Source organism: Haematobia irritans, chromosome 4 (genome assembly GCF_050003625.1).
Source record: "Haematobia irritans isolate KBUSLIRL chromosome 4, ASM5000362v1, whole genome shotgun sequence".
Taxonomy (NCBI): domain Eukaryota; kingdom Metazoa; phylum Arthropoda; class Insecta; order Diptera; family Muscidae; genus Haematobia; species Haematobia irritans.
This window is the reverse complement of record NC_134400.1, coordinates 55,080,049-55,094,893: the sequence shown is the minus strand read 5'-3', so window position 1 is coordinate 55,094,893 and position 14,845 is coordinate 55,080,049. Positions and strand designations below refer to the sequence as shown.

The 14,845-nt window shown below is 32.3% G+C and overlaps 1 protein-coding gene across 2 annotated transcripts in view; it reads left to right on the top strand.

The window, feature by feature from the left end:
* Positions 1-14,300, top strand: part of sff (BRSK family serine/threonine-protein kinase sugar-free frosting) — a 120,485-nt gene extending 106,185 nt beyond the window's left edge. The window contains exons 9-16 of one of the 2 annotated variants that reach the window (XM_075307639.1): positions 6,584-7,080; positions 7,597-7,755; positions 7,819-7,985; positions 8,045-8,149; positions 12,953-13,028; positions 13,089-13,258; positions 13,334-13,464; positions 13,552-14,300. In XM_075307639.1, coding sequence (XP_075163754.1) covers positions 6,584-7,080; positions 7,597-7,755; positions 7,819-7,985; positions 8,045-8,149; positions 12,953-13,028; positions 13,089-13,258; positions 13,334-13,464; positions 13,552-13,636 — 1,390 coding nt within the window. In that variant the 3' untranslated portion in view covers positions 13,637-14,300. Of the gene's footprint in view, positions 1-6,568; positions 7,081-7,596; positions 7,756-7,818; positions 7,986-8,044; positions 8,150-12,952; positions 13,029-13,088; positions 13,259-13,333; positions 13,465-13,551 lie in introns of both variants that reach the window. The other variant, XM_075307638.1, reaches the window with a different exon arrangement.
* Positions 14,301-14,845: the final 545 nt, after the last annotated feature.

The following is a 14,845-nucleotide window of genomic DNA, read 5'->3' as shown; positions in this document are numbered from 1 at the left end:
ACCGATCCCCAGATTTGACCTCCGGAGCCCCTTGGAAGAGCAAAATTCGTCCTATTCGGTTGAAATTTGGTACGTGATGTTAGTATATGGTATCCAACAACCATGCAGGACTTGGTTCATATCACTCCATAATTATATATAACCCCCATATAAACCGATCCCCAGATTTGACATCCGGTGCTTTTTGGAGAAGCAAAATTTATCCGATCTGGTTGAAATTTGGTACGTGGTGGTAGTATATGATATTTAACAACATGCCAAAAGTGGTCCATACCAGTCCCGATCCCGAGATTAGGTTTTGGAGCCTCTTGGAGGAGTAAATTTCATCCGAGTCAGTTGAAATTTGGTACATTGTGCTAGTATATGGCCGTTAACAACCCTGCCTAACTAGGTCAATATCGGTCTATAGTTATATATAGCCCTCAGACAAATCGATCCCCAATCACACAAAAATTGGTCCATATCAAGTTCATAATTGTATATAGCCCCCATATAAGGACATTGTTTTGCGACATATCTGGCTGTAAATCTAGGATCTATAAAATTAAAATTACGATACAGATCTCATTTATCGAATTTTCATTCTATTTTTCCGGTATATTAATAAAGCTATTCGCGTACTAACAAATGCCAGTTTAAAAATCCAAATTATAACAGATACTTCGAAGTAACAAATATTTTCTTAATTCCAAAAAAAAAACTTTAAACCAAAGATGCTAAATCCTCAAAATAAATCTTAGCCTATATTTGAAGCGTTTTTATTTTAAATCTAAGGATTCAATATTTCAGTTAATTCAAGGACGATTTCTTTAAATAACAAATGTGTTTCTTTACTTTGAGGAAAATTTGCATTAGTTTAAAGACATGCAATTTTAACGAAGGGACGCAAATGTTCAAAATGTGTGTCCTAAATTTAATGAAAAAAATTGTTGAAGCAAAGATTATAAACTTTCGTTTAATTAAAATATCATTATTTTAAAGAAATTTGTCCTTAATAGTGTATAAATTGCGCATCCTAAAATTAAGGTTGTGTAATCTTTTATACCACGTAAATATTTTTTTCAGTGTAGCCATGATATTATGCCTGCTCTGAGAAAGCAATTTTACATGCGATGAGATTTTACTGAGAGTAATTTAAAGAGACAAAGACAACATCACACTTGCATTCTACGATTAGTCATAAATATATGACTACTCTTAGCATGCAAGTTTACATGTGATGGACTCTTACTCAAAGTATTTTTAAGAACTCAACATTTTTCATGGGGGTTGTTTCTATTCAAATTATGAATTATTATCTTATTTGAACGTATTTTGCTTTGTATTCAAGATACAAAGAGTCCACAAATTTAGATTTCGTTTATTTTGAAGAAATTTTCTGAATTATTGAAACCAGTTGGCCTTAGGCTAGGTTAGATTAGGTGGCAGCCCGATATATCAGGCTCACATAGACTATTCAGTCAATTGTGAAACCACAGTGGTGAACTTCTCTCTTATCACTGAGTGCTGCCCGATTCCATGTTAAGCTCAATGACAAGGGACCTCCTTTTTATAGCCGAGTCCGAACGGCGTTCCACAGTGCAGTAAAACCACTTAAAGTTAAAATTAAAGTGGCCGCCCGATTAAATTTCAGGCTCGCTTAGACTATTCAGTTCATTGTGATAAACACTTAGAGAAGCTTTGAAACACTCAGAAATATCACCAGCATTAATGAGGTGGGATAATCCACCACTGAAAAACTTTTGGTTTTCAGTCGAAGTAGGAATCGAACCCACCATTTTGTATATGCAAGGAGGGCATGCTAATCATTGCACCACGGTGGCTCATTTCTTTAGTCAGTTGGGCTTGGTCAAACAAAAGTTTCTTTAGTGTAAAGATACCCATTTTAAATTCGAATCTCTTAATTCTAACATTGACAAGTTTATCGACTTTTGGATAAGGAAAAAAAAAACGTTATATCAGACAAATCATTGGTCTCACAACAATATTTTTGGAGTGTAGCTCTTTCGAGCGGCCCATGTCCGTCTGTCTGTCTTTTGTAATCAAATTCTAGGTCGCAGTTTTAGTATTTTCGGTCAGAGTGAGACCCTATTGATGATGATATACCCTCATATGACTACAGAGGCCAAAATTTTACACCAATATGTGTGAAATTTTGAACAGGGGGTACATTCTAGCTATTCATGCAAAATTTGGTTGAAATCGGTAACCCTTAATTTTCTTATATACAGATAAGGGAAAAAGTGAGAGGCATCAGCCACATTGTATGCGATCTTTTTGATTAATCGAAATGTCGACGTCGACTTTTTGTAATACAAAAATTCTATTGGACTTTTGATCATTTTGGAAATTTGCAAAATCGAATTTTAAAGAAAATGATCGAAAATTCGACATAGATATGTATATACACTGAAAAAATATTGTCGTGAGGTCAAAGATTTCATGTCTTTAAAATACGAATGCAAATATTGCTTAGCATAGAAGATGCATTTCCCTTTTATAAAGTTTTTTTTCCTTGTCCAAAAGTCGATAAACTTTTCAATGAAGTCGTATTGTCCTTATAATTAAGTGATTTCACTTAAAAATGAGTATCATAACATGAAAGAAAAAATGTTTGGGCTAAGGTCAACTTGAATTTAAAAATTCAGAAAAACTCTTTAAATTTAATGAAATTGTCATTAAATTTGTTGTCTTTTTGCACCTTGACTTCAAAGCAAAAGATTGTTCAAATATAGGACATGTTTTTCAACACTTTATTTTAAAGACGTTTTTTACTTGAAAAATAGCATAAATTCTACTCGAAGTCGAATCTTAATTTGGAAAATGAAGTTGTCGTTAACTCGTTTTTAAAGGACTTTGATAGCATATGAAGAAAAAAAGCTGAAAAAATTAATAATTGAAATTTGCTTCCTAGAAGCAAGTACACAAAACTCAAATTTAAAAGAGAGTTGTGTCATAAAAGTATTCTTACTTGTATTCTCCGCTTCTTTGGCTGGGAATCAATACCAAAATTTTTAAAGTAAAGACAAAATCTTTGTAAGCGGACATGCTTTTTTTCAATGTACATACATACTCTGAATCTCCATTCTTATATTTTGAAAAAGTCGAAAACTCCAAAAGCAAAGTTTTCCAAATTTTGATGAAAGCTGAACGACCGAAAAGCCGACTAATCAAACATAATTGTGAGAAGGAAAAAAATAAAAGATTTTGCTGATGTTTTCTACGGTTATCTATATATTTTCCTAATTTTATAGGCAAGAAACATAGGAGTATTTTAATGTTTTACTTGCTAAGAACATATGGACCAAACTTTGTATACTCATTTTTTAATACATTATTAAAAAAGTAAGCTTATGGGATATACATTTTACGTATTTTGATATGTTTTGATATCAACATTTTGCGTATGTGTAAAAATGCTCTCTTTAAGGCATGTAAAATTGCCTGCTTGTAGAAGCGAAACATGCATGACTATCGGATCTTCGAGAAGCACATATAGTTGCAGTGTAAATGAGAAGGCATGTAAGAATCAGCCGCTGGGACCTTAAATACAATTTAGATTTTAAAATTCGAATTTACACCGAAAAAAATATTTACGTGGTATTAAAGATAATCCAACATAATTTTTAGGATGCGCAATTGACATAATATTAAGGACAAATTTCTTTAAAGTAAAGAAATTTTAATTAAACGAAATTTTATAATCTTTGCTTCAAAAAATTTTTATTAACCCTTTCACTACCGATGTCCACTTAGAAGGACATTCGAAAACGACACCAAATTCTATTTTCCCCACTTAGTTTCGCTTTATTTCTCGATGTTATTTTAAAGTATAAGCTTTAGTCTAAATAAGCTATAAATATTTTTCATATTGGTGAGCACTAAACTACATTTTTATAAACTTTTTTTAACAGTAAACGAAAAATATGAAAATTTGAGACAATTCTTCTACTGTTTGTTTCTAGTAAATGAACATTCATACAAAAACAATAGCTGATACTTTTTCGGGCTCTTTTTTTTCCCACACTTTGAAAGATATTATATGCCAAATAGCGCATACTTTCGTAAGGCCATTTGGTCACAATTCAAGAATCTTGTTTTCGGAACAAGCTCATATAGCTCCTGAAGTAATTGAGGTAGGTTCTCAAATTTTTGTTCTATATGCTGTAAGTACTAATAAAACAAGTAAGGAAAGTCTAAAGTCGGGCGGGGCCGACTATAATATACCCTGCACCACTTTGTAGATCTAAATTTTCGATACAATATCACATCCGTCAAATGTGTTGGGTGCTATATATAAAGGTTTGTCCCAAATACATACATTTAAATATCACTCGATTTGGACAGAATTTGATAGACTTTTACAAAATCTATAGACTCAAAATTTAAGTTGGCTAATGCACTAGGGTGGAACACAATTTTAGTAAAAAAAAATATGGGAAACATTTAAATCCCAAGCAATTTTAAGGAAACTTCGCAAAAGTTTATTTATGATTTATCGCTCGATATATATGTATTAGAAGTTTAGGAAAATTAGAGTCATTTTTACAACTTTTCGATTAAGCAGGGCTATTTAACAAGGAAAATGTTGGTATTTTCACCATTTTTGTCGAAATCAGAAAAACATATATATGGGAGCTATATCTAAATTTGAACCGATTTCAATCAAATTTAGCACACATATCTATATTACTAATTGTACTCCTAGTGCAAAATTCCAACCAAATTGGGCCAAAACTCTGGCTCCTGGGCCATATAAGTCCATATCGGGCGAAAAATATATATGGAAGCTATATCTAAATCTGAACCGATTTCGATCAAATTTGGCACACATGACTATATTACCAATTGTACTCCTTGTGCAAAATTTCAAGCTAATCGGGATAAAACTCTGGCTTCTGGGTCCATATAAGTGCATATCGGCCGAAAGATATATATGAGAGCTATATCTAAATCTGAATCGATTTCAACCAAATTTGGCACGCATAGCTACAATGCTAAATCTACTCCTTGTGCAAAATTTCAACCAAATTGGGCCAAAACTCTGGCTTTTAGAACCATATTAGTCCATATCGGGCGAAAGATATATATATATGGGAGCTATATCTACATTCGAACCGATTTCAATCTAATTTGGCACACATGACTATATTACTAATTGTACTCCTAGTGCAAAATTTCAACCAAATTCGGCCAAAAATCTGGCTTCTGGGGCCATATAAGTGCATATCGGGCGAAAGATATATATGGGAGCTATATCTAAATCTGAACCGATTTCTTCCAAAATCAATAGGGTTCTATTCTGACCCAAATTAGGAACATGTGCCAAATTTGAAGGCGATTGGACTTTAGTTGCGACCTAGACTTTGATCACAAAAATGTGTTCACAGACAACGGACGGACGGACGGACGGACAGACGGACATGGTTATATCGACTCAGGGACCCACCCTGAGCATTATTGCCAAAGACACCATGTGTCTATCCCGTCTCCTTCTGGGTGTTACAAACATATGCACTAACTTATAATACCCTGTTCCACAGTGTGGCGCAGAGAATGAAAATTTTATAAATAAGACCTGTTTTATTGATCGTAGGTCCCAAAACAATGTCTTTACTTTAAAGAAGCCGAATCTTTGGCTCGGAATCAATACTAAAATCCCCAAGGGAAGTTCACAATCTTTGGATCCAAGTAAACTTTTTTTTGAGTGTAGGATTTCAAATACCAGTTTGAATCTTTACCATTTGGCTTGCTAAACCGAGAGTGGTATAGAGAGTATATTCTTTTGACAAAGGCTTGAAAACAAAATATATTGTGAAAGGCGGTTAAGAGACTATGTTCATTTGAAGAACCTTGAGTTTTCGTTGGAAATGTTCCTAAATAAATTCGTATTTAAAGACACGGCTAAGTTTTCTGCAGGAAATTACAAATTTGAATTTTTATACACGCAAATCTTAAAATTTAACATCACTGTGGGTTTTTCACGAAAAAATTCCAAATTAAAAACGAACGAATATGTACATATGTATCGAATGCCATAAATGCAACATTTGATATGACAATTTGCCTTCTTCTTTTTTTATGCCTTTGTTGTCTAAAATCACGTAGAGCTTTTTAATACACAAATTAAACTAATACACATAAATGTTTGTCTTCTATATTTTCATGACACAAAATATACGCTAATAATAAATGTTCACTATCATATGTGTGTGTATGTGTGTGCAATCATTATGCCACAAAAATCTTATGGAAAATCATCACTATCATTATCTTAATCTAATGCATCTATGAATATCATATGTGTATGTACGTATGTGTGTGTATGATGTACTTGCACCTGCTTTATATGATACCACGTGGAAAAACATTGACATCACCATCATCATTACCATTATGAATATTGGTGACCCAACAACAACAACTACAACCACAATTAATCAAATAACGATGAAATCCATCATAAATGTCGATAAATGACGTCACACGGCCATCCATTTTGCAAAATTCAAATACACACCCATACATTAACACCCTAAAATCAAACTCGATAATCATTAATAAACAGCTTCCGGTCCTACAGTAGCACACGTAATCATCAACGTCGCTCTCCCACATCGGTTTCCACGATGCGTTCTTCGTCATATCACAGTCCCACACGGTGTAATTCACCCATCAACTCGGCGCAACAGCAGGCGAATGTTTTGTCGAGACCCTCTTCGCCGGCAGCATCATCGGGACATTCGTCACGTCATTCAACCTATGGTGATAGGGAAAGGTCATCTTCTGTTCATCATCCCCCAAACGGCCGGTCATCGGGACACTCATCCCAGAGCTGTATTGATGGTCATGGCAGTGGTGGAAATGGAGGCAGTGGTAGTGGCAATGTCAACAGCAGCAATGAGGTTGTGGTTCGAGAAATGCGAGAGAGAAGGGAATCACGCAACGAACGTTCATCGACAGTACAAACGAGTTGTGTGCCCGGTAGTCCTGGAGGAAATTCGGCTACGGTACACCAGAGAGCGAATTCTGGACCCACTATTGCCATTAGTATGTTCCATGATCCTGAGGCCAATAATGGTGAGTTGTATTAGCTCTGTACACAGAATAAAAAACAAATATGAAATATTTTTTTAATGAGAATCTTAATTAAATTTGAAACAAAAAAAAAATATTCAATGAAAACATTTAATTAAGTTTATTATTTGTTTAATCAAAATAAAAATTAATTACAAAAATTAATTGTATCAAATAAATTTTCATTTGGAACAATTAATATTTTAACTGACGCAGTTTGTCTAGAATCTTAATTAAATTTGAAAACATTTTCAATTAAAACATTTAATTGAGTTTATTATTTGTTTAATCAAAATAAAATTAAATTACAAAAATTAATTCTATCAAATAAATTTTCAATTGGAACAATTAATTTTTTAATTGACGCAGTTTTCTATGATTGAAAATATTTCAATTAAAAATTACTTGGAACAATTAATTTCATTATTGAAACATAAAAAACAAAATAATATTCCACTCTGTGTTCTAACGATGAAATTCCTTACTAAGCTGATTTTTTTTTTCATTTTCATTTTACAGTAATGAATCCTACAACATCACCGCTGATGAATAACAGTACTGCTGCCATACCAGGTTCACCCTGTAATGCTCCAGGTGGCCAATTATGGAAAACTAGATTAACCAATATCAAAAATAGTTTCTTAGGCAGTCCGAGATTTCATCGAAGAAAACTTCAGGGTATGTAATGGACCATGGGCAAACTGGAGCCTTTTCGTAATTTTTCACATATTTTCGCTACAGTTTCAGCAGATGAAGTACATTTAACGCCAGAATCATCGCCAGAGCTAACCAAACGTTCATGGTTTGGCAATCTAATAACAACGGAGAAAGATGAAACTTTTACTATTTTGGTCAAGGGCAAACCTATAGCCACCGTAAAGGCGCATCTGATCCATGCATTTTTATCCGTATGTTGATCACAAAAAATTCAAGAATATCGTAATTCTCTCAATTGATATATTTTCAGATGGCTGAATTATCGCACAGTGTTGTTTCTCCTTCATCATTTCGTGTTGAATATAAACGCAATGGCAATGGTCCAGTCATGTTCCAGAGACATGTTAAATTTCAGGTGATTATTAATATTTTACGAGTATATTGCTCACAATCGAAAGAAGCGTGCTTTAATAAATTATCAAATACCACACACTTGGCCTATTTGTGAACCGAACAGCATTGGATTTTTCCCGCTAGATCTGGCTCTTTTTATGTCGTTTTCCGGAAAAATGCATTTAGTTTGAAGTTTTTATTTCTGACTTTTTCATGACCCTTTCAGCGGTGTTTAGCCACTTTTTATCTTCAACATACTTATACTAAAATATGAATAAAACGGCGTTTTTATCTAACCCTTGCTGCCAGAGTAATTTTTTCCACATATTTCATAGCTCAAGTTAAATATTCACAATAATTTTAGCCGAAAACTAACCAACAAATTCGCTCCATTACTACAAATTTGTTTTTATAGGTTCGTCGACTCGTTTTGGTGTCCTTATTATGTTATCTTATGTAATTATAATATCCTCAAGTTAAAAAGGACATGAAAAAAATATCAAAAAAAGTTAGCTAAATAGTTCTCACATTGATCATTTGATCCTAAATTATTGTTATAAGCGCTTTAAAGGCAAATCCGCCGATTATGATTTGATATTAATTAAATAGACGAAAATTAAATAACAATAGGCCAGTAAAAATTATTCATTGCAAATTGCAAGAGAATAAGATTCGATTTTACTCTATTTGGTAAAATTACCAAAAATCTACGCGATTGTCTTTAACTCATTTACAGATCTAAAAACAATTTAAACAATAAACATATTCATTTTTTCTACTGCACTTCAGGGAAAACTTTTCCTGCAAAAACTTGCAACTTCATTATTCCCCAAAAATATTTGCGGGTTTTGGATTAAACTAACGAATTGCCACAACAATTTTGCCAATTATCAAACACACCGAAAAAAAGTGAACTGTTTTATAGGAAGAATGAACTACCACGCACGAAAATTGAACTAAATTTTACTCCACATTTTGAGATTTCCACAAAGCGTTGTTAAAAGCAGGAAATTTTAATGCCCTGTTGTACTTTTTAACTGCAGTTTACGAAATTACACCCTCTCATAGAAGAAAAAAATAAACTAAAAATAAAGAAGAAAATCATTGGCCCCAAATCATGACCATTTTAAGCATACAGTAGTTCATTCTTACTATTTTTGGGAATCGTACGAAAATTTTCATTTGTTTTAGCTCATATTGAAATTATGTGTACGGTCATTGAACTTTATACTCACGTTTAGTTCATACAATTTTTGAGACATACGTAAAGTAAGTAAGATTTCATTAAGCTGTGGAAAATTTCGATAAAAATAATAAAATTTAACTACAAGCAAATAATTTTTTTTCAATAAAAATAAGTTACATTTGGCGTTAGTTTAACAACGGAAATTTTTTCTATGCATTATCGGTTACGTGAATGGAGCTAATATCACTTAGATAAAATCATAGTCTCATAAATATACAATTAAAATGAATATAATTCATCTGCATTTTTATTTAAATAAAGCATTTCATTCTCATATATCAATAAAAAATTGTGAGTTTTACAAAACTTTGCATATTTGGTTTAATTTTTTTAAATTAGGCAAACATTTTTCGCTTTGAAGTGTCTGTTATTAATTGGATTAAATATCTGATATTTATTTGTCCGAGAATAGCTTTGTTAATATATCGCAAAAAGAGAACAGAAATTCAGTAAATGAATCATCATCATTTTAATTTTATAAAGCCTTTATTTAAAGGTAGATAGCTTCCAAAAAAAATCTTTATTTTAAAGAAGCCGCATCTTGGCCTCGGAATCAGTACCCAAGAAGAACAACATTTTTTAATCAAGAAAAGTATTTTGAGTGTATTTTGATATTTGTCTTATTGCCAAAATGACAGTGTCAATCTGAAGTTATTGCTAAACCATTTTATCGTGAGAGATCAAATCCGAACGTATTGAAAAACTGTTTTATATTCACTAAAAAAATATTGTTGTGGGGCCAGAGATTATATGTCCTTAAAATACGAATGCGAATTTTGCTTAGTCCAAGAGTCGAAAAACTTTTCAATTAAGTCGATTTGTCCTTATAGCTAAGTGATTCCACTTAAAACTAGGTACCTTTGCACGAAAGAAAATTTTCTTTGACTAAGCTCAACTTGACTTGAATGATTCCGAAATGTTCTTCAAAACTAATTAAATCGTCTTTAATTTTGTGGACGTTTTAAAATACGAGATGCTTTTCAATACTTTATTTTAAAGAGTGTTTTCCTTGAACATAGCATAATTTCTACTTGAAGTCAAGTCAAAATTGGAAATATAAATTGTCGTAACACATTTTTAAAGGACTCTGATAGTGATTAAATAAAAATTCGTTTCCTAGAATGAAGTACGCAAAACTCTTACTTCAATTCTTCGCTTCTTTGGCTCGGCATCAGTGCAAAAATCTTTAGTGTAAAAACAAAATCTTTGGAAATTGGTATGCCTTTTCTCACAGTGGGTTTAGTGAATTATCCGAATTTATTCGGATTAGCTTGTTGATAATTTCGCTGCATGTAGATGATGCTGATGAGGAATGTGGTCGTCCATTCTACCATTTTGCAGTCTAAGAGACTTTGCCCAAATAAACCTCTGCTGGGTATGTTAAGCTACTCTTAATATTAGGTTAGGTATAGTGACAGCCCGACAATTCGGAATCACTTAGACTTTCAGTCCATTGGGATACCACATTGGTGAACTTCTCTCATATCACTGAGTGCTGCCCGATTCTATGTTTAGCTCAATGACAAGGGACATAACTTTAACGAAAATGTGTCTTACTTCAATAACATGCGACTTTAACAGAGGAAAAAAAATTTCAAAGTTTTTTTACCTAAATTTAATGATGCAATTTTTTTAAGCAAACATTATGATTTTCCTCCTCATTAAATTTTCTTTATTTTAAAGAAACTTGTCCTCAATATTATGCAAATTGCATGTGCTTAAATTAAGATTGCATAATTTTCATAATATATCAATATTTCAATATTTTCAGTGTAACCACTACGTACTTTGTGCACATCTTTCTGGCACATACAAATTAGAGGTGTGCGCGTGACATGAAATTCTCATGACATGCGTGAATCACGTGAGTCGTGAACAAAATCCAAAGCAACTCTCGTGTCGTTCGTGAGAAATAAAATCGGTTTGTGAATGTGCGTGAATAAAATTTTTTTCCAAAATCACGCTTACGAAAAAAATTAAGATTTACTCGTGTGTTAACTGAAATTAATTTAGCTCTCGAACTATACTCTATTTTTGAATTTTGTTACCTTTGCTGATTTCCGTTTGGAAAATGTCGTGAGTCTCGTGAATTTGTCATGAATCTCGTGAATCGTGCGTGTGCGTGAGTCTTTAAAACTAGTTCGTGCGTGAGTACTAGTTTTCATTTCGTGAATGAGTGAGTGGGATTGGCTATCACACGTATCGTGCGTGAGCATGCGTGAATAAACAATTTGCTTCGTGAATGTGCGTGAATGTGAAAGAAATTTCAGTCACGCACACGCCTCTAATACGAATACCGCGACGAAACAACGACACGTCTTTTAAATCTTTCTGCCAATCGATCCAACTTAATTGGGTCCAAACGATTAATTGTTTACTGAAATTTAAATATATGGTAAAGTCAACTAAGCAAATGACTAAACAGTTCTAATTAAAGTATTAATTATATGAATTAATATATTAATTGAATAAAAAAATATTTCCACTTTTTCAAAATTTATAATTTATATTTATATAAAATAAAGTCATAAAAGAAAATTGAAAATGTTTACATTTTAATTTAAATATGAATTATAATTTATTTAAAATATTCATATATATTTTAGTTAAATAAAATCATATTTCCAATAAGAAAAATTATTGAAAACTTTATTCCACAATAACTAGTCATTGATTCATTAAATTTTTAAATCTAAAGAAAATTCCGACTATAATCATAAGCAGAAAATTCATAAAAAAGTACAGAGAAAAAAAATTTTCAATCAATTTTTGTAAAATTTTTAATTATTTCAATTCTGAATTCGCCGATTATAATAGTACACACAAAAAATAATTCTGATTCAATAACGAAATTAACTGATAGAACTAATTTTTTAATTCAAATGTCTTCAATCACGAAAATCACAGTTTTAATTGGGCATAAAAAAAATTATTAATTTTTTTGATTTGATTTGAAAATTTCAATTTAGAATTAAAAACGTGTAGTTACTTCATTCATTTTGTTTTGTTATTGTTGGTTTATTCTTCAATCATTTTGTTGTTTTTGATTTCAGCCATAAAACCATGCATTGACTAAACTAGTAGTTACGTTACTTATCTGACATTGCGTTTCTAGTTTGATTAAAAAAATGATTGTTTGAAATAATTTTTTATTTAAATATTAAAAAACCATTACTTTTTCAAATGAGTTATTCTTCCGAGCTTGATTAAAAAATTAATTGTATCAATTAATTTTTTAATTAAATATTTAAAAATATTCAATCACTGAGTTAATGCTTCTATCTTGATTAAAAAGTTAATTGAATCACTTTAATTATTAAGTGAAAATCTTTTCAACTTCTATTAACTTTTTAATTGGAAATATTTTGGTGACATTTTTTTCTCTGTACTTGGATGTTTCTTTGGAATTGAAGAAGAATTGAATGGACCAATGAATAATACAATACACCCGAAACTTTTTTTGCGAAACTTTTCGTTATTATAACGAAGTTTCTGTTCAACAAAAAAATACCAGTCGATGGCACAATTTTAACAAAAAGTTATATGTGTGTAATAACTACGCTCCTTTTTTACTTTCAGGTTGATATCAGTGCAATTTGTAAACAAGGCGATGTAGCTGATATGCTCTTTGCTTTAACATTTACCCTTTTGTCTGGTATGTTGGTTAACGAAATTAACAGATTTTGTACTATATTTATTCTCGATACTTACTTAGGTAATATACGGCGTTTCAGACGCATTTGTGAGCATATACAATCCCAGGTTTGCTCAAAACGTTTTCCAGGACCTAATAGTCCACCATCTGTTCCCAGTGTGACGCAGGCTGTGTCGGAAAGTTCGTCATGCGGTTCAGTTTCTAGTGAACGGTTGTCCTACAAGCGACAGGTAAGCAAGATGAAATGCAACAATTCCCCATAAAAAAGACATAATTTCATATGATTCTCTATTCTTATATGAAAGATTGAAAATGATGTGGAAAATGATTCCATATTCACATATAAGTCCGGAAGCAGTCGTCGCTCCTCAGCTACAAATAATAACAATGCCAATCCAATTGAGATTCCAGGCAGTCCCATTGCGGTGAGATCCAAGTAAGTGCTCATTAGCGAAATCTCCTCCCCCCAAAAAGTAGTGTTGCCACAAAAAAAGTTGAACAGAAACAATCTATTCTTTGCTAGCTCCGAATCGGCCGAACAGGAACGCACCCGTGACCTCCAGAGTGATCGTCAGGCGACAACAATGTCCGGGAGTGCAATAGCATGAGAATTATTTCTCTGATTTGGTTATACCTTTATGCAGCCGATTTATTTTCAACAAAAATGCTCCAATAAAATTCTAATCCTAAAGCACCAACTTTAAGAATACAAACACACACAGACACCTTCACAGTTGCCTCTGCAGGACCTACCAACCCTAGTAAGTCAAGAGCAACAGATCCAGAAATTTGAGCAATCTTCAATACAAACCAAACCAGACAACAAAAACTCTCAAATCTAAGAGAAAATAATTTATCATAGAAAAAAACAAAAAGAAAAACAACAACAAATCCTAACGTACATATATTAACTTAATTGTCTTTACATTTTCAAATCTATCGTTAAACATTTAAATGAAGAAAAAAAAACGAAAACACGAATACTAAGCAATAACGAACAAATTTAAATTCAATTTGCTAAAAACCAAAAAAATAAGAACCACTTTAAAAACCAAACAAAAAAAAATGAGCAGGAATGTAGCTCTTGACAATCCATTGACTACAATGGAAAATAACTCTATGCATTTAGGACAATTTGTGTTTTCGATAATGATTCACAAAACAGTTTGTTTTTTATATTAAAAAAATTCGCTTTCTAATTCACAAGAAGAAATAATAACAATTAGAATTTCATCTGATATATTAGAATTTCATCTAAATGCTTTAAATCAAAATGGCCTCCGATTAATGCTTACATGAAAAACCAACTACCATTACGGATATCTACAAATGAAAGATAGAAAGTTATTAGTTTCTGTCAAATTTATTTTGTTTTTTTTTTTGATTTTTTCATTTGGTGTGGATCCAATTTGCATGTCCAGTAATACCATGTGTGGAACTTTAGTGCAAATCACGTTTGTCACGTTTTCGCATTTTTTGCGAAATTTCAGACAAATAAATAAAGCCGAGTGGTTGGCCAGCATTAGGTTAAAGGTTAAAGTGGCAGCCCGATTAAATTTCAGGCTCACTTAGACTATTCAGTCCAGCATTACTGAGAGGGGATAATCCACTGCTGAAAACCTTTTTTGTGTTCGGTCGAAAATGGGGCAAAGCGGGCATATGTTAACCAATGCATCACGGTGACCCCATGTATGGGGTTAAATTAACACTAGATTTCAAACAAGATCCTGGGAACATGGAATTATTTCACTCTTTTTCCTTATTAGTGAATGTGCCACCTTTTATGCCACTCGTTTTATTACTGATAGTAAACTTGT